Source organism: Mytilus galloprovincialis, chromosome 8 (assembly GCF_965363235.1).
Source record: "Mytilus galloprovincialis chromosome 8, xbMytGall1.hap1.1, whole genome shotgun sequence".
Lineage (NCBI taxonomy): Eukaryota > Metazoa > Mollusca > Bivalvia > Mytilida > Mytilidae > Mytilus > Mytilus galloprovincialis.
The window spans coordinates 60,945,517-60,966,009 of NC_134845.1; the positions used below are offsets into that span (position 1 = coordinate 60,945,517).

Genomic DNA, 20,493 nt, shown 5'->3' on the forward strand with positions numbered 1-20,493 from the left:
TTGAGCCTGCAATACATGATTATTGCCCCTTGTTTTCTTTTCTAGACCTTTTGGGAAGTTTGTAAACAATGACGACTTTGTCTGAAAACTCTTCACTTGTATAACCTTCATCAAAAACATCTAGTCTAGTATAGTCTAGGATTTTGCATTCATTTAAAAGTTATAAGGGTGGTAATATGCTAGCAATTTTTTGAAAACATATAAAATTAAAACCAAATCAAGTCATGTCATTGATGTAAAATCCAAATATTGAATTGTGACAAGACAAAATGACAATATTTATAACTGCTATTGACTTTTATAGGTATATCGTATGTTTAGGCATGTTAGATAAGCGAAATAGTTATACACTCACCATTTATGGTATTAAAGTAGTTTTTAAAGATTGTTCAACATCGATGTGTGGTCGATGATGTTTACCAAAGGCACTTAATTGTTTTATCTACGGGAAGGTAGATTATTGGTCATGCGATCATCAAGGGAAATTCCCGTGGAAGTGAAAGTAGTAGAAATAAAATACAACATTCTTTTTAATTGGTTTTAACATTGCACAGTTACATGTTAAATACACGGTTATAGCACTATTTTGGTTTATGTGGATTTGCAATTTGAACCTGCCTCAACATGCTTAAGTTTAACCACCTGTGACCAATGGTGACAACAAAAAAATTATGAGTTATTGAATGCTGCTTTAAGGAGGTCCAAACAAATATCTGCAAGTTGTGGGAAACATTGTAGCATCAAAACGAAACCAAGAGAAAAAAATTAATCTGTTAACACGATCTACTAAGGTAAGACAATTTACAGTATATTTACTTTTCCTATCCTTTCAAGTCTAACTTTGACTTGTGTTTTTATGATACCCTATAATTTGTACAACAGAATTGGAATTAATTTCAGATAGTATCAAAATTGTAACTGGCAAACGCATATTTTAAAGCAGGACATACTAGTTCTTATCAGGACATGATTTGTCTTTTATTTCTTGATTATGTACTACCCATGTTGCCCTCTTTTGGAGTGTCACCGTGTTACCTGCTGGTTTTTCGTTTTTGTGTTTTTTTCTTTTAACCACTTATAAAAATGGTAGCTTACTTATAAGAGAGAAGACGTTATTAAAGTCAAAATATATTTTATTGGCGAAGTAAGATCATGGCTTCTGTCGGTTACCAACCCACAAACAAAGGGTCTTGGGGCAACCGTAAATAAAATGCAAATAAAATAGATAAATAAAATTCAAAATTCGAATAAAAACTAAAATGAAATGAAAATTTTGAAATAATGGGGTGCTGAATTGAACCCTGGCAACAGATGTCCAAAATCAACATGAGAAATTTCGTTTGAGGTGAAAATAAAGATAACATGGATTAATGTTCTAAATGAAATTATAATACAGTGATAAATCAAGTTCATCGGTACTGGTGCAGCCTATAAAGTCCGCTCTAGTGATGAACTCTTCTAAAAGACTGTCATAACATTATTCATCGGTTCACTATGACTGTTAATCCGTTATCACTCGTCAGATGGACGGCATAATGTGGTTAATTGTGTTTATAGACTGGCGAAGAGTTGTAAATCCAGAAGCCGTGACAGGAGTTCTATGTTGAGGTTAAAAACAAGCAGAAATCTGTAAAATAAGACATAAAACAGCAGTATCGAAAGAATATAAGAGGAGGGATGGGTGGGTTTACATTAATTATGCGTACAATAAACTCAACAATCTGACCTTAGATATATATAGTTACTTCCTAGCAGACCGTGCATTCAAAATATTGTGAGGAGTGCTTTAGCTGGTAAAATTGATATGCCGTGTAATCAAATTAAGACATGCGCGTTACATTGATCTGTGCATGAACTGTAGCAAGTCTTGTCTTCCTCTGATAACGTGATTTACCGGTCAAGCCCTTTAAATCGAATTATAACAGAGAAGACGTTATTAAAGTCAAAATATATTTTATTGGCGAAGTAAGATCATGGCTTCTGTCGGTTACCAACCCACAAACAAAGGGTCTTTGGGCAACCGTAAATAAAATTCAAATAAAAACTAAAATGAAATGAAAATTTTGAAATAATGGGGTGCTGAATTGAACCCTGGCAACAGATGTCCAAAATCAACATGAGAAATTTCGTTGAGGTGAAAATAAAGATAACATGGATTAATGTTCTAAATGAAATAATAATACAGTGATAAATCAAGTTCATCGGTACTGGTGCAGCCTATAAAGTCCGCCACTAAACAAGTTCAAAAACACTCATTTCACAAAGAATGTTTTGGAACTTGTTACCGCCAACCAGTACCATACATTGAGAGTCGATATAACAGATAACTCTGATTGTTATATTGTGTAATAACAAGAATCTGACCGCAGTAACTACTAGCTAGCAGATTCCCGAAGCCAATAACCTACTTCGCCGTTTGATAGACAATAAATAGATGAAAATAGATAATAGCATAAATTAAAATTGTAACTTGTAACTTGTATAAAATTAAATAGCTTTCAAATCTGACAAATAACATATTCCTTCTCACTGTAGTTTGGTTCAATCACTTATTTGGAATCTTGTGCTTGTATTGCAATCGTGGTGACATTTGAACAAGGCAAATTTGACTAAGGTAACAAATCTTGGAGAAAATCAATATCGCTTATACGTTAGGACCTATCGTATAGAACGGTTGTCCGATGTCATGTTCATTTTAGTGGATTACTTAATATTGCAGGGCCCTTCAAAAATGAGCATACGATTAGTTTATCTCTTTACTTAAAGTGCCCCATAACACTTTGACGTTGCTAAAAAATTGTGATACGAAAATGTATAAGAGAACACAACCATATTAAAGTAACTACAAACTTCCGAGCAACAACGAAGTGTTGGTGATTGAAAACCCCACTTTCCAAGCACGCGTTTGGAAACATGAAATATCTTAAATTGACAATCAATCAATAATCAGCTCTAGATTGGTAATTTACAATATAGTAAAATAAATAAAATTGATATGATAACAGATAAAAATATTTGACTTGCCAACTGTTATATGTATGTTTGTAATCAGATATATGGTTGATACTTTTTATATTACCATTGGCTGAATTCTACTTTTACTATCAGAAAATATATAAACTAGAAGATCTGACATGAACTATTTTTAAACTTAATAACGTGGTCGTAAACAGCTATATACCACCGTACAGCCTTCACCATTAAACATAGTCCATACAGTATAATAGCAATAAAGGGTCCCGGTAAACAAGAAAACAAAGCCATATTTAAGTATAAATCAATTTAAACGTACAACAAGTATAAACAATGATAAAAGACTGCGACACACAACAAGTTTGTGAGAATTTATTCCTACCGTAGCCGGGGACATCGGTTAACAACACAAAATAAAACAAAGTTGAGGTAGGTTTGACTCATTAGCTAGACTCAAAACACAATACACAACTAACAAATAGACTAAAGACATCAAGTACCCACCTAAGAGTACTCGCAGTTACTGAAAGCATGTTCAAAGTCAATTCAAACTAGTTAATGAATCGTGTTGCCCAGACAAAAACTTTTAAAACTGAGGTGCAGTTAAGACCCCCAAAAATTTGACTCTAGAAATAGCCGATGGAATATTAGCCGTCTTAGGGGCGCTCGTCAATACGGCATTAAAACTGGTATCGTGTAATATTTTGTTTTGTTTGCTTAATTTTGTTTTTGTTTTTTTTTGTTTTGTTTTTGTTTTGTTTTGTTTTTGTTTTATTGCATATCATGAGTATGGCGTTCGACAACAATTAGTATGCCAAATCATTTATGACTGCTTACAAAAACTAGTATTCTCTAATAAACGTATATACATAAAATTCCATGTATAACTGTTCACAGTATTTAACCCAATTACGTTGTTTCTCTTTCAGATAACAAAATCGTACTAATTAGCAATTTTATAGTCTGAGATATACGCAACTTTAATATCTAAACTACAAAAGCAATAAAATCAATTCATCACCTAACTTATTTGGACTTTTCTTGACCTCTGTAATGATATACATCAGATTAAAGAAAACCATTAACCCAGACAAAAACTCGCTTAAGTTGTAAATTTATATCAACAATTTTCAGACGATAATTTTATCAGATATCTACGCATCTGGTAATAAAGTTTGTAAACGTAACTTGCAGAAGTGTATACTATTTCTGCTCTATTCGTTATTAGTGTTAATTAAAAGATTATAATTGCCAGTGAGACAACTATCCACTTGAAAGTACAAATGAAGTAAATGTAAGCAAATATAGTCAACCTTACGGCTTTCAACAATGAGAAAAACCCATACCGTATAGTCTGCTATTAGAGGTCCCGACATGGAAAATATAAAACATTTCAATCGAGAAAACTAACGGCCTAATTTATAACAAAGCAGTTTACGAAAAACAAATATGACAGACATAAACCAACGAAGCCTTTTTCCAAAGTATAGTAGTAAAAATATCTTGCCTTGCTGATCAATTTTCTAAAATTTTAGGCTAATGGAAACTTTAAAGTTAAAAATGCACAAGTGGATCCCGGATTAATAGCTACTAGTTCCACTCATATGAAAAATCCAATAAAGCTAGTTTGAACAACCCCGAAAAAACCAATAAAGATTCGTGACTTGAACGGCAAACACATGGCAATACTATTTTCAGCTAATGTAAATATTTGAAAATCAACATTTGATTATCTTGTCCATTACATGTAGCATTTTGTTTTTTCTGGGCACGATTAAAACGTGCACAAAAAAGCTTTGTGAGTAATGACGGTTTACCCTTGCCATAAGACCTTAGTTTTGATCACATTATTTATACATAATACAGACAGGGCATGAATGATTTGTTGTGATCATAGTACATGAAAAATATCCATAGATCTAAATCAACGGGTCCCCAATTACAATACTGTGAAATTGCTTTCCTTAACCGAAACAGCTCGTTTCCAACTTATGACCTGAACCCTGCTAGCTCCAAGTCTTCTTTGCTCTCTTGCCTAATTCAAATTGGTTGTCAAATAAATATCTGATATAAAAATGCATCAGTTAACTTACGATATCATTGATATTTTGTTGATGAATTTTTATATAGCTGCGAGATACCATTTTTTTTTTTTTTTTTTTTTTTTTTTTTTTTTTTTATATATATATATATATATATATATATATATATATATATTTCGCACAAGTAGTGCAGATTTAGTTTCTGAAATTAGTGAAATGATTCTCTCTTTTATAAAGATGCGTTGAAAATAAATCAAATTTAGGTATACTTGTGGTCAGAGTGATACAATGAGAAAAATGTAAAAATTCCTTCGTGATATGTACACATACTAAAAATATGCACTGAATATAAAATTACTTGCGGGACTATACCTTCTCAGTGTAATTATAAAATAAATCAATGTTGAAATGTTTTCTAATCGGGGTGAGATATATAGAAACCAATTAACTAAATCAATCTTATTCTTATTCGTGGTATGGTCTCTCATAGTAAAAAGCAATCCGGATCAATATAGTATCCGCCTTTTAGAATCGTTTTCTTATTATGCTCGAAATGTTACTACTCAAATCAATGCTAAAGCTAAAAATGTCATGTACTGAATTAGTTACATTAAAATTAAAGAATAAAAGAAGTACCTTTTTATTGATGAATTTAGATAAGGCATACTGCCACTTCTCTGACTGACATACATAAAAATGGTCCTGCTGATGAATGAAATAATCCTAGATAACAAATTTTCAGTTTCTGTTTCCGATGCGTAGCTATTTTGACCTCACAGGTGGCTAAAGCCGTTTTCTTTACCCCAATTATAACACCTCTTTTAACGCCTTTACTTCTCAGGCATCATAAACCTTACAATAAATGTCAATATGAACAAATATAATTAAAATTAAAAACCAATTGTTCAGAGAACAATTGAAGGTCTTTCCACTAGTTGAAAGATCTATTTTGATATTGAAATATGAAAAATCAGTTTAAAATGTTAGTTCCTATGGCTTTATGATGTATTTTAATATCAATTTAAAGCAAAGGTCAAAATCTAGAACGTCCTATTAACCTATGACCTTGACCTCAATTTCAAGGTCACAAACCAAGGATCTTAAATCAAAAGACCCTAGGTCTTTAATATGTTTGGTTAAAGAGTAATATCACTTTACGGGTAAACCTAAATATAAGATGGGCAAAAACTCCCATTTATTGTCTGCGCACCCTTTCACCCAAAATATACAAGTAAGGACATGTCGCAACTAACAATTTATTAAAATTTTTTGTCGATATGTCATACGGTATTTGAAAATCAGTGAAAATAAGCAAAAATCCAAATTTAGAACATGACCTTGACCTTTGACCTTGACCTCATTTTCATTTTTTTGGAAAATTTTTAAAGCGTATAAACTATACGATATCATATTCCAAATATCTAAGCGACTTCTTTTGAAACATCAACAATACGCAAGAAAAAATTTAGGCGGAAGAATAAAAAAAAAAAAAAAATAATAATAATAATAATCAGAACAAAAGCAAAAGGTCTTTCCACGGAAAGGTGGAAAGACCTAATAATATACAACTATACAAATCCTTGATTTTATACACTAAATAAATATCAAAATGTGTGCAATGAAATTTGGATAATTGAAAAAACAATCGGTTATAAAGACATTACTTCAAAATATGAATGAATATTATTTGAAATAAATATTAAATATAAATATCAGAGACATATTGTATTATATGTCGCTGTATATGTGCAACGCAATTTGGCTGACTGAAAAACAATCGGTTATACAGACATTACTGTAGCTGCCGTATCAAATTGTATCAACTAGTTTCTTTTAACGGATGCTCAACTTTGAAATATAATTTACGATTTACTGCTGTCCTAGACACGCTAAAGAACAATAAATGGTACCATTAATTAATTTATTGCATTTGATGGTGTTAATGTCTCACGAGACAACCCCATTATGAAATAATATTTAAACATACCTGATAATGGAACATTACCATTTTAATCTGCATTACGAAATGTAAATTGAATAGAAATACCTGGAACCTAGTTTTCATATTTTAATACCTCGATAAAAAGATACAAAAATATCAATATAACTGGAATTACAAATTATGCGAATCAAAAATGTATTATACAATCATAAAAATAAATTTAAATAAATTCGCTCGTATTATAATAACTTGAGACAAAGATTTGTATACTATATATAAATCCTTGCTTTAGTAAATTGTCCAATATTTTATAAATTATCAAATTGAATGGGACCGATTTGAAATTAATTAATCAATAATCAGTTGAAATTGAAAAATTATTAAGATAAGTATTTACATTAATTATGCGTACAATAAACTCAACAATCTGACCTTAGATATATATAGTTACTTCCTAGCAGACCGTGCATTCAAAATATTGTGAGGAGTGCTTTAGCTGGTAAAATTGATATGCCGTGTAATCAAATTAAGACATGCGCGTTACATTGACCTGTGCATGAACTGTAGCAAGTCTTGTCTTCCTCTGATAACGTGATTTAACGGTCAAGCCCTTTAAATCGAATTATAGCACACAGTCAAATTTTCGGGACTAATACGATTTATTTAGTACAAACTTGATTCTTTATGTTAGTTTGAATTTTCTCTGTACGCTCCTTTGGCTTTGCAAATCTTTGTTGTTTGAAACAGTTTACCTTATATAAAGTAAAGATAAATATTCCTACACTCTAAAAGGGATAAAACAAAGATATATACAAAACAAACAAACACACAAAAAAAAAAGTGTTTCATTGCTGTTCGTTTATTTTCACAGAGTATCAAATGTACTTAAGAGTCATTCTCTATAAATATCAAAGTATTTGGAAAAATCAAGAAACGCATAGTCACAGATTTTAATGAAATTTTGTATCAAGACTTCTTTAAGATGTCTTATTGTGGAAAAAAAAAAGTCGAAAAAAAAATCTGGTTGCCATGGAATGATGGAAACTGATTACCCTCATTTTGAGCCATTTTTCATTGGAAAAACATGATTTTCTTCAGATTTTCAGCACTTCATATTGCAAAATACACAAAACTTGCTACAATGAAGCTTATTCTGTTCAAATATATCACACTTTAACTTTATAAAACTAAAGTATTAAAGATTAAAACTAATTTCTAGACATGCAGTGGCATGCATATAAAGTAGTCATTTGGCACTTTTGTCATAAAGCTAAAAAAAGTGATTTTTCAGCCTTTTTTAAGAGTCTAACAACAAAAAACTGGACAACAGACCTTATTGAAACTATTTGACAATGAAGTTCCATTAGTTATCATCACAATATTAAAAAATTAGAGAGGTGATATTTTTTTTTTTTTGAAAATTGCTCTAAATCCTGTTATTGACAAAATCTACATACATGTAGTGATACATAACCGGTATATAACCAAACTGCATAAGAGAAATTGAGACAAACTTTCCAAAAGAAATCTTATAAACAACCTTTTGAGAGAAATAAGCAACACTTTTTTAGTTTTTATCATTTTATGTGGTTGCCATGGAAACATAATTTGTCTATAAATAGCCTATTTTTAGCATGAAATCAATAGAGATCATATATCGCTTTGCATAAGATTATTAAAATCAACATGACAGTGTGAAATTATTTTAAGCATGCATGAATTAAGATAATACATGTACACAAAAAAATCAGTTCATCAACAACAACCAACTCTCAACCACACCCACCCCTCCCCCTTTTCCCGATTTTACAAAATTCGAATAGGGGCAAGAATTTTACAATATCAGCCCTGTATTGACAATATGGAACATTCAGACCTGGATACCCTATTCTTTTACAGCATCAGACTAATGTATGTGACCTTCTAGCCAAGGACCAATTACCAATGCTGCATTATATAACTCAGTTGTTAACAGGAATTCTGTATTAAATGTTAAGAAAGTTCGCTGTTCAGTTTCAAAATAAAGAGCTTTCTATAACACTAGTCTATATTAATAGGGATTAATTGATGAATAAAAAAAAAAAATGTGCTTGTTTTCGAAGTATTATAGCCATTGAAATTTGGCAGGAAAAAGTTCTCTCTTGATTTTTCATAGCTTTAATTATCCTTGACCAGTTTAAGCTCTCAATAACAATGGCTTATAATTGTAAAAGATTTATGAAAAGAAAAATGGGGTCCATGGGCAAAATTTGTCCAGGCATTCAAATGGATAAAAGCAGAGAATTTCTAAAAAATATAACAAAAATATTAAAATATGACAAGCAAATATCCTTAACCCCTTTAGATTGATTTATTAATAATGGAAAACAAATATAGAGTTTGATTTTTTGAGTTGCCATTTTGGAATTCTGATTAGCATCAAATTGATAATAATTATTATACATTGATCAAGACCTTGATATTAACATACACACTTAAGTTTGGTTTCAATTCTTACAGAGGTTCTTTACAGGATAAAAATAGCTCTCTTTAATTCTATGTAGAGGCTCTCACAGAGAAATGAACTTATATAACAATATATAACACAATAAATAGAGTTAATTGTCTGAATTGATTTGCTGAGTCAAATTGTTGATGGTTTCCTCCCTGGCTGCGTCAGAACCGGATTCATCAAGCTTCAACTTTCTACATAACCGGGAAAAATAACTGGTAATTTGTTGGACTGAGAGTATTTCACTATAATGGAAACGCCTAGAACCATCTTCAATTTTTTCAAGCAACATTGCTTCAGACACACTGTATGGGTCTTCTTTTCTACAACTTTTTTGTCCTTTATTGAATTTTTCATGAAGATAATCTGTTTGATTTTTATTAAACCTCTTATTTTTTTTTTCGTCTTTCAACGCCCAACCCATGTCCAATTCAGAATCAGATGTTGATAGTTTAGTTGCAGATGGCATGATCATTAGTTGTTTATTCACACTTGATTCAGCAACCTTTTCAAGGTATTTGACTTTGGATATATCAGAGGTGCAACTAGATTTTTGATCAAATACAAGTGTACATTTTTCTGAATATAAGTGATTCGTTAATTCTTCATTGGTTGCAAATGTTTTTGTGCAACCCTCAGTTGAGCAAACCACCACATCTTCTGAATCTGTTTCAGGTATATTCATCTTCTGTTTCAGTTGATGGAAATGTATGTGACCTGAATCTTCTATCACTTGGAGTTGTATTGACTCTACTGAAGTAATGTTTGAAATAAGACATCCTAGAAAGAAAAAAAAAACTTTCACTCACATATACAGACTTGTATGTGCTAATTGGTGATTTAATCTAGTAAATATGCACCAATAAATTTCTTTAAAAACCTGTTTTAATCATACAATAATTCTAATATCATTTGCATATCTATAAATACTTGAATTGGATTGGTCAATTAGAATTTTACTCTTGGTTTACACTTCGATAAACCATGTTTCCGAAACTACTTTTGTAATCTATGCATGCGCAGTACACATTCTTGCAAGGATACTGGGATTTTCAGCAAATTGAGATTATAAAACAATTGCATCACAGGTGTTTCTTTTGTAATGCATATATAACAAAAAAACAAAAAAAAATGCCCTAAAGCTTCAAAAATGTATAAAATTAAAATTTTATTACAATTCTGCGAAATTTCATGAAGGATTTGGTAAATTTACGTCATGGCAAAACATGATGTTTGTCACACGAATGAAAATTTTCAATTCGGATAAAATCTAATTAAAATGAAGTTTTTGAGGTAGGTGATATTTCATTTTAGATTCTGTTGCATTTTTTGGACATTAATGGTTTTTAGCAAGTCAAGATGGCGGCGTACTCCTTAGTTTCGACATGCCATTGTGCTTTTGATGGTAAATTATAGTAGCTGTCAAACAAATAATTTAAATTAATAATGGTGTATGTTTGACTGAAGAATTAAAAGGATTAAACAAATTTTTTCTAGATGTTATTGATGTGTAAACTGGGTCTCTAACTCACAAACTTACGATATAAGTCCTTTGGACTTTTATTCAGTTTGTGAGTTTATCGTATAATAAACAATAACTTAATTTGTTTAATCTTTTTAAAAACTACATGTATACAAGTGTTAGCTTTTAGCCCAACTTTTTTCTAAAGTTCATGATGAAGCTGCTGGTCATTATTTTTATGCCCCACCTACGATAGTAGAGGGGCATTATGTTTTCTGGTCTGTGCGTCCGTCCGTCCGTCTGTCCGTTCGTTCGTCCGTCTGTCCGTTCGTTCGTCCGTCCGTCTGTCCCGCTTCAGGTTAAAGTTTTTGGTCAAGGTAGTTTTTGATGAAGTTTAAGTCCAATCGACTTCAAACTTAGTACACATGTCCCCTATGATATGATCTTTCTAATTTTAATGCCAAATTAGAGTTTTTACCCCAATTTCATGGTCCACTGAACATGGAAAATGATAGTGCGAGTGGGGCATTCGTGTACTGAGGACACATTCTTGTTTAGTAAGTTTTGAATTCAAAAGTTTAGGACAGAGGCACGATTGATAATTCTTCAACAGGTGTAATTTTGGTGTAGAGCAACTGGTGGAAATTAACTTCTATGAAAGATTTAGTCTTATATATATATAATTTAAAATTTCTTTCTTTGAATCTATAACTCAATTGCAGAGCATTATATAGAACTAAATCTTCATCAACCTCTGCATTCACGAAAATTGTCAATTTATAACACATACCTTGGCCAATATTGTATGCCTTCCATACTCTGATTCCATTCCTCTCAAAGGTGAAGTTTGAATAACTTGATATTGATGGAATGACACGGTCCACACTTTTAGGTTTTGCTGTCATTTTGTCTACCACTTTTATTCTGTATCTAACATTCTTCATTGACTTGTCAATGGCCTGAAAAAAACAACAACAATATATTGATTGCTAATTTGGATAATTTTGCATTGATAATCAATATCTTGTAACCATGAACAATTGAAAGCTTTTGGTTTTAAACTATGAAATTGCTGTCATTTACAAAAATCTAAAACAGAGTTATATTTTTAATCAAAATATTATACACTTTTTATGCCCCATTTATATGCCCCATTTAGGACCATTATGTTTTTACGTTTGTGCGTCCCTTTGTCTGTCCATTCTTTCGTTCTTTCATTCCTCCGTTTGTCTTGCTTCAAGTTAATGTTTTGGTTACAGTTTTAGGTGAAATTAGATTTGAGGAAGTTGAATCCAGTAGACTTAAAACTAAAGTCTACTATATATAGCTGACTATGCGGTATGGGCTTTGCTCATTGTTGTAGGCCGTACGGTGACCTATAGTTGTTAATTTCTGTGTCATTTTCTCCTGTTGTGGAAAGTTGTCTCATTGGCATTCATACCACATTTTCATTTTTATACATGCATGTTCTATGTAATAATCGTTCTAATTTTTATGCAAAATTATAATTTTGACCCCAATTTCACAGTATAATGAACATAGAAAATGAATGGGCATCTGTATACACATTTATGTATATATATTTTAGTAGAAAGGAATCAATGATGATTTAAAAAAGCATTTGTAATAGACTTGTTTTAATTTATAATACCATTCTCTCATGCAAAAATATCATCATTAGAAAAAAAGCAGTATTGAATGTGTTGACAAAGTAATTTCAAGTAACTCACCTACATGACCTAGTCCATTAGGAATAAAATCAAAAGTATTTGGGATAAGTCTAGTTTTGAATTTTGAAATTACTTCTGATTAATGTAGAGCAGTGTAATGATGTTGCCAAATTAAATACAGTTTTTAAAAGTGTTATTCTTGTTAATATTATTTTGTTGAATTTAACACCAAATCTAATCACCTACATGCACTTTAATGATGTTTTATAGGTACATAAATGTATAATACATGAAAAGAAAAGTTCTTACCTCTTTCATGTGATTGGCAGTTACAACATCATTTCCTTGGTTGATGTATCTTCTTATTGCTGATTTAACAGTTGCTGCTGTCCTATCACAGGGGCCTTTGCCATTCTGTGCCTCACAAAAGTTGTAGGTTTGTACACTGCCCAAGTTAAAGAGTTGTGCCATCATTTCCGAGGATTTGTAATAGGCAGCATTGTCAGACCAAAGATGAAACTTTGTGCTCTGGTTATCATCTTGGATTGATGTGATGACATCCTGTATTATGCCACTGGTAGTGTGACTATCCTGTGAGGTCTGGTTTGAAAATATATGGATGAATCCAAGAGAGTGTAGAGAATTATCAATTTTCTTAAATGCTATTGACAAATGCCATGGAATCCCCCTCTGTGCAAACCAGTCACACTGTTCTTCTCTAAATTTTCTGGGCAAAAATTTCATAGCCCAATCGCAAACTATGAAGTTAATCTATCTGTGTACTTGATTAAATTAGGTTATTTAGTGACCTTTCATATGTCTCCTCGATTAAATTTCTTTCACGATCCGGTACCAGAGCTTTCACGATCGTCTCGCAATTCTTAATCATCGTTAGATATTCTTTCACGATCATTTCTCTCGTTAAACCGAATGACACCTGTGTAGCTGGACCGTATACAATTCATCATTATCATTCAAACAAAGATATGAAAACTAGTATATGTACATACATGAATATTCAACAATACATTATAATAACTTTGTCACAAAACAGCTTGAAATATGTCCCAAATGTTAGTGAAAAATTCATTAGCAATATTTTTAAACTGGTTTTAACAAAATTGAATGTAACTGGTTATTTTTTAAGGAATATTTCACTTTTATCAATGATTGAAAACAATCTTCATTATTTTTTATATCTTGTAGAAAATTCCACTTTAATTTAAGTGATTAGCTAGTTAAAAAATATCGGAAAGGTTCAAACCTCTTGGAAGATTGCAAATATCAGCAGGCAAGATATTAGAGATAAATTGAACAACGCAGAAGTTTAATATTTATTGTTTTCTCACTGAACTATTAAAGAACCCACTATATATTCAAATTGTATAAAGCTAAGGAAACTTAAAAGAACTACTCAAAAAATTTAAATGATTGCAACTGAGTGAGGACCGCAATAATAAGAACTCGCATTCTGATATCAAATGCACACATCTGAAATTGCAATAAATAAACCAACATGTTGTTCATTCTTCAAAAATCGCAATGATTAAAACCACATGTTTGTCCATTTTTCAAAATTCGCCATAATAAATGCACGCAATAATATCTGAATTTACAGTATATAATTCTGAACCGAAATCCAAAAGATGGACAAAAGACATTGAACTCAGCCACATAATCGTTCTTTGGGCTGTAGATAAATGAAATAAACAAAAGGTCATGTTCATTCAGTATAAGTTAGTCTACATTACAATTGGACAGTCTCATTGCCGCACTGGTTACATTATGTTTATCAATCTGAGTAGCTTGAAGAAAACATTGTCTTGCTGAGTATGATTCACCAATCATCTGATGAGCTATGCCCAGACAAATTAAGGATAATGCGTCATGATATGTATACAATGGATAAGTAGTAAGGTGTTGCAAAATTATTTGTCGTAACAGAAGCAAAGACTGTTTACATAATCTTTGTTCATGCAGATGGTAGTAACATAGAAAACTGAGGAAATGTGCAAATATCACAGGATGAAGACGAATAGCTGGTTCAATTCCGTTTAATTGCAGTTCTTGTGGCATAATTGGTGAATGTGGATGAAATTTAGGATACTTGATCGTAATTGATTTTAATATTGTGCAAAGTTCTGTTCGTTTCAATAAATGTAGTATATATTCCTGGGTTAGATTTAAACCGATTTGCCGGGGATATAATTTTTCATCTGTACATTTCCTTAAAGCATGATTGGTTATATCTACTGATAACAAGTAATTGCCATGAACATAAAAGAAAGAAGCTAACAGCAGCCATCCAGTTATTGCATCTGAATTTGTTCCAATCATCAGATGACTACTGTCCTGTTTGTACTTGTAGTATTTATGTTTGTTGCTTGATCTAGGTTGATGCTGTGAAATTTGCGGTATATTTTGGAATGCGAATGACAGTCTTACCAAAAAAATGCCTCTTGATATGTTTGATCTTGAAACATGTACAAAATGATATAGCAAATTGAGAGGTCTATGGAAAGCTAAAGATGCATAGTCCATTAATTCGTTCAGCGATACAACACGTCTGCCTAATGGTGAATCCATGACGTTTACTGGAAGTGTCATTAAATCAAATAGAGTTTCCGACAGAGCAAACGAGTATATTCCTTTTTCAAATAAATTCTTTAGAATGCGTTCGATTTTGTCTTTTTTGTCAACATCAAATCGCATATACAATAAATTATAATCAGGAATGAAATAATGCAATAATGTTGAATATTCTACACAGTATATAAGTCTCTTTAAACAAACCATGAAGCATGATATCATTTTGTCTGGTCTCCACATTGATGGATCCGATTCTTCCGAAATCCAAAACATCAAGGTTTTCAAAAAATAAGAACACAATAAACCTTTTAAATCTTCGTGCTGATCCACAATTTCTTTTATCATGATTTTTAATAACGCATAGCACAACAACTGGGTATGATTGAAGGAAAATATGAGAAACTTTTCCGCCACTGAAAATGATATTCGCCATTGTAGATTCTCATTGCTGGACCCTTTGTAACCTATGGGAACAAAAAGGACACCACAGGAGATTATTTTGGAAATAAGATAAAGAGGAGGCCATGTTGTTCGAGGTCTTATTATCCATTGTTTCGCCTGTGATATCCATTTATCACATTTGAGACAACACGCTACATCCACGTCTTCTGTTGTGGTAGAAATGCATGGTCCATGTATTTTCGTTATACCATCAATGGTAGGCATGGCTTCCAGATCATTAAGTCTATATAGTTCGCTTGAAAACTTTCTCCCTAGAAATGAATTCTTAATTCTTTTTCCAGGATCTACAGTTAGATCATGATTATTGGCAAGATGTAGTTGTGTGAAACATGGATGTGTATCCTCTGTTTTCATCAACAAAAGAATACACTTACAGGATTGAGGGACAAAATCACTTTCTGATTCATAAACTTTGAATGATGGATCAATAAACATTTTATCAAGATCACTACCTTTTAACTGTAGTCCTTCACCTTTACTGCCACTCGTGATTTGGGTTGCTGTAGTGCTTGGAATCCCAAGGTCATCTATTAAGTAAGTTAATCTCCTTACTTTCACCTCATCTTCATAACCAATTTTCTGACACAGATATTTGTAAAAATCCAAACATAAATTATGTTTCCCAGACATTTGTACTGTGTTGTATATTTGTATAATTATAGTGTAACAAATCTGCAAAATGTAAGAAATTAAACAATTTAATTGTGCTACATTTTAACCGATGAATATTAGGAATGCTGACTATTTTGTTTAAAATTTGGTGTTTTAGAAAAAGTATTCAGAATAACTCAATATTAAGGGTGTACGATATAGTAGCAGGGGCAGATAATAACGTTTTCCTTTTTTTTTTCGTGTTGTCTTTGCGACGTTCTTAATCGGAACTTTGTTATTTCGCCATGATTCTAAGAAGAACGTTTACATTTCATGGTGTCGCATTTTGCGGAAAAACCAATGAATTTCATTGCTGGACCCTTTGTAACCTATTGGAACATATAGAACACCACATGAGATTAGTTTGGAAATTAGTTCAAGAGAAGGCCATGTTGTTCGAGGTCTAATGATCCATGGTTGTGCTTGAGAAATCCATTTGTCACATTTAAGACACTATGCAAAATCGACGGTTTCGTCTGCTGTTGAAATGCAAGGTCCATGAATTTTCAACATACTAGTACTTACTTCACCACCAAAGTGTGTCATGTCTTCAATACAATATAGTCTATGTAGTTCTATTGAAAACTTTCTCTTTTGAAATAAATTCTTAATAACTTCTCTACGAAAAGTTTAATCATGATCATTGACAAGACGTAGTTGTGTTAAACATTAATGTGTTTTCTCTGTATCCATTACCAAAGGAATAACTTGAAACGTGAAAAAAAATCAAATCCACTTTCAAAATATTGGTAGTGTTTTATTTATGTAGGAAATGAATGAAAGATATGTAAATAATAATACGTCGCTGAGACAGAAAAACATATAACACAAAAAGCCCAAAAGTGATTTAGACAGCAACTTATTGTCTTGATCAAAATATAGTATCTACACCATTGGAAAAAACAAAAATCGTATGGATAATTGAACGGATAAATTTAACAGCGACTATAAACAAAGTGGCAAAATTTCTTATTAAAAAAAGACAACGCATCTATACTGTTTCTGATTTTGAATAGGTACATTCGAAAATTTTACAGCATTTTTGAGAATTCAAACCAGTGGAATATATATATATATATAGATTTGGTGTCACGATATCTCAGTAGCAGGGGTTCAAATCCCGGTGAGGGAAGAACAAAAAATTTGCGAAAGCAAATTTACAGATCTAACATTGTTGGGTTGATGTTTAGACGAGTCGTATATACATAATGTACACAGCCATGTATCACCATCACTGCTTGTGATCCGATGGATACATATGTTGTAGAGTTGTCACTGGCTCAGACGTACTTATAAATATAGTTATTTTCTGTATACTTTAGGTATATGTAAAGTTTGAGTCTTGTCCTAATGGGCTATTCAAACATGTCCATATACATGTTATATTTGAAACGCGATGTGAATAATAAGCAAATAGCAATCAAATACACTTTTTTCATTTTTGTTTTCCTTTTATCTGTTTTCCTTTTTTTTCAGTGCTGCAGTTTTGGTATTTGCTAAGAGGCAAAACGTTTCAAACAATATGAATAACAAAGTCAAAACAGTGAACACACAACAACGAAAAACAGTTCAACCGGTGACAGGTATACATTCCAAGAGTAAACAACAAGAACAATTCAAACTCCATAACTCATAGAGAAATTATGTCCTGATAAGGACTAGCATATCTTGCTTTCATTCATGCTTTTTGCCAGCTACTACTTTAAAACTATATGACATCAAGCCAATTCTGATGTAATAAAAGAGAAGTCACAAGTCAAAGACAGACTTGAAAGAAAAGGAAACATCTTCATTATTAATTAACTTATTTTGAATACATTCATCACTTTAAAGAGAAGTTATGGTTTAATGTTATACAAAGTAGATTTAATATGCAATGCCACAACAGAAAATTTCTTTCAGCTTTGAATTTGAAGTTGTCTCTAAAGTTGATGGGTTATGAACTAGTTCTTTGTCGAGATCCAATTAGGAGTTTAATATTAAAGGAACTCGTCTTTAATCTCTATATTTGTTATAATGTTGTTTTTCCCAAGCGATAACAGTAAGTTGACTTACCTGAATATATCGTATGTTAACAGGTTTAATATTTGCTCTTGGTTTCTTCTAATACATACACAACTGTATAATGTATTCCACAACTAGCAGACTCAAAACAGAATTCAGTTTTATAAACAGAAATATATAAACATTTGATAAATCGTCTATGTTTTTTAACATATTACGTTTAACATTTATATAAGTGTGCCTGGTTAAACCCAAATAAAGAGGAAGTACAAGTTCTTTGTTAACGTGGGAATTTTCTATTCCGATCGCGTGACAAATTTATATATAATTTTCAGGCTCATGTCTAGTAAATATTTCCTTATTTTTATTAAATGAATACATAGACTAATTTTTTTTTAGTTCAATCAAATCATTACATTTTGTGGTCATATATTCTCATATAGTATATATTATCAAGATTTTAAAATAAACAGAAAGCAAAAACTGAAAGCAAAAAAACAACAACCTTTAATCGCATTACACTTAACCAGAAAACAAAACTTTTCTGTAATATTTTTCAACAAGGCAAGGTCGTAGGTCGTTTGATATGATCTATGATAAAGTAATAAATAAAACCTTCTCACGAATTAAGATCTCACTTCCTACTTTGTGCTAAAATCGAATGTGATAAACTAAAGTCCTAACGTTAATTAAGTTTAGTCATTCCACATTGCAACTGAAGAGTCTCATTGTTGCACTAGTTAAATTATAATCATCAAACTGAAAAGCTTGGTTAAAATATTGTCTTGGCTGGTTTGTTTGTTTTTCCAATCATATGCTGAGCTTTACCAAGACACGTAAAGAACAAACATCGATTAGTAGTAAGGTGTTGTATTATTGTGTGTCGTAACTGAAGGAAAGACTGGTTATATGATCATTGTTCATGTAGATGGTAGTAACAAAGGAAACTCAGAAAATGTGAAAATATCATAGGATGTCAAGGAATAGCTTGTTCGTGAACGGTTAATTGGCGGAATTGTGAGTTGTTACAAAATCTAGAACATTTGACTGTCAATGATTTTCATTTTTTGTTTCAACAGGTGTAGTAGATATGTCTGGTTTTGATTTGAACCTGTTTGCCAATGATATATTTTTTTTCATTTTTACATTTCCGTTAGGCTTGGTTGATGTTTACCAATGATAACAGGTAATTGTCATGAACGTAAAAGAAAGAAGCTAACACCAGCCACCCAGCTACTGCATCTGAGTTTGTACAAGTCATGAGATGACTGAGGTAACGTTTACACTTGAGGTATTTATGTTTGTTTATAAAGTTCTTTGTAAACCTGGGAATTTTTTATTCCGATCACGTGACAAATTTATATATAATTTTCCAGCTCATGTCTATAAAAATATTTCCTTATTTTTTACTAAATGAAATAAAATTGAGAATGGAAATGGGGAATGTGCCAAAGAGACAACAACCCGACCATAGAAAAAAACAACAGCAGAAGGTCACCAACAGGTCTTCAATGTAGCGAGAAATTCCCGCACCCGGAGGCGTCCTTCAACTGGCCCCTTAACAAATATATACTAGTTCAGTGATAATGAAATCATAGATTAAACACATTTTAGTTCAATCAAATCATTACATTTTGTGGTCATATATTCTCGTATAGTATTATATTATCTAGATTTTAAAATAGCTTATGTATACACAATAAATTGCGGATGTATATTACTCTTTAGATGTGTTTAGCGTTTATATTTTCATAAAATTGGTGGAAAAAACCATGCTGACACCTTAACAGAAAGGCAAAACACTGATTTGTTACAAACAATTATTGAACTTCACCAAAAATCGCATTTCAAAATATTGTTTAACACGTACAATATATGATAACAGAGACATATATGCAACAATTGTATTGTATTTTTTATTTTAGATTATTGTGCACAATTTGGAGTCTAGTATGGCGTTCATTAGCATTAAAGTAGTATATATTTTCTTAGGGGCCAGCTGAAGGACGCCTCCTGGTACGAGATATTCTCGATGCCTTGAAGACCTGTTGGTGACCTTCTGCTGTTGTCTGTTCTATGGTCGGGTTGTTGTCTCTTAAACACATCCCCCATTTCCATTCTCAACTTTAACTATTTTAAACAAATTTATTGAAAATATATTTTATAGAAAACACGGAAAAAATGGAATAAAACCTCCGTGATATTTA

General features: G+C 31.6%; 1 protein-coding gene and 1 long non-coding RNA gene across 2 annotated transcripts; one reads left to right on the plus strand and one right to left on the minus strand.

Annotated features, from left to right (window-relative positions):
• The first annotated feature begins 343 nt into the window (after positions 1-343).
• On the plus strand, positions 344-20,480 carry LOC143042324 (uncharacterized). The gene is made up of 4 exons (XR_012967942.1): positions 344-791; positions 15,913-16,165; positions 17,759-17,865; positions 19,444-20,480. It is a non-coding gene; the product is annotated as an uncharacterized LOC143042324 (long non-coding RNA).
• Positions 8,759-13,425, minus strand: LOC143042323 (uncharacterized). The gene is made up of 3 exons (XM_076214600.1): positions 12,890-13,425; positions 11,701-11,869; positions 8,759-10,228 (listed from the first exon to the last, which is right to left on the minus strand). The coding sequence occupies exons 1-3, from the start codon at positions 13,322-13,324 to the stop codon at positions 9,555-9,557; spliced, it is 1,278 nt and encodes a 425-aa protein (XP_076070715.1). The 5' UTR covers positions 13,325-13,425; the 3' UTR covers positions 8,759-9,554.
• Positions 20,481-20,493: the final 13 nt, after the last annotated feature.

What these genes read in the sequence shown, in the direction of transcription:
- LOC143042323 (XM_076214600.1), bottom strand. Translation starts at nt 13,324, where the DNA reads ATGAAATTTTTGCCCAGAAAATTTAGAGAAGAACAGTGTGACTGGTTT. An exon ending in CTGCCAATCACATGAAAGAG is followed by an intron (nt 11,870 to 12,889) that starts GTAAGAACTTTT and finishes TGTTTTTTTCAG; the next exon opens with GCCATTGACAAGTCAATGAA. An exon ending in GGCATACAATATTGGCCAAG is followed by an intron (nt 10,229 to 11,700) that starts GTATGTGTTATA and finishes TTTTCTTTCTAG; the next exon opens with GATGTCTTATTTCAAACATT.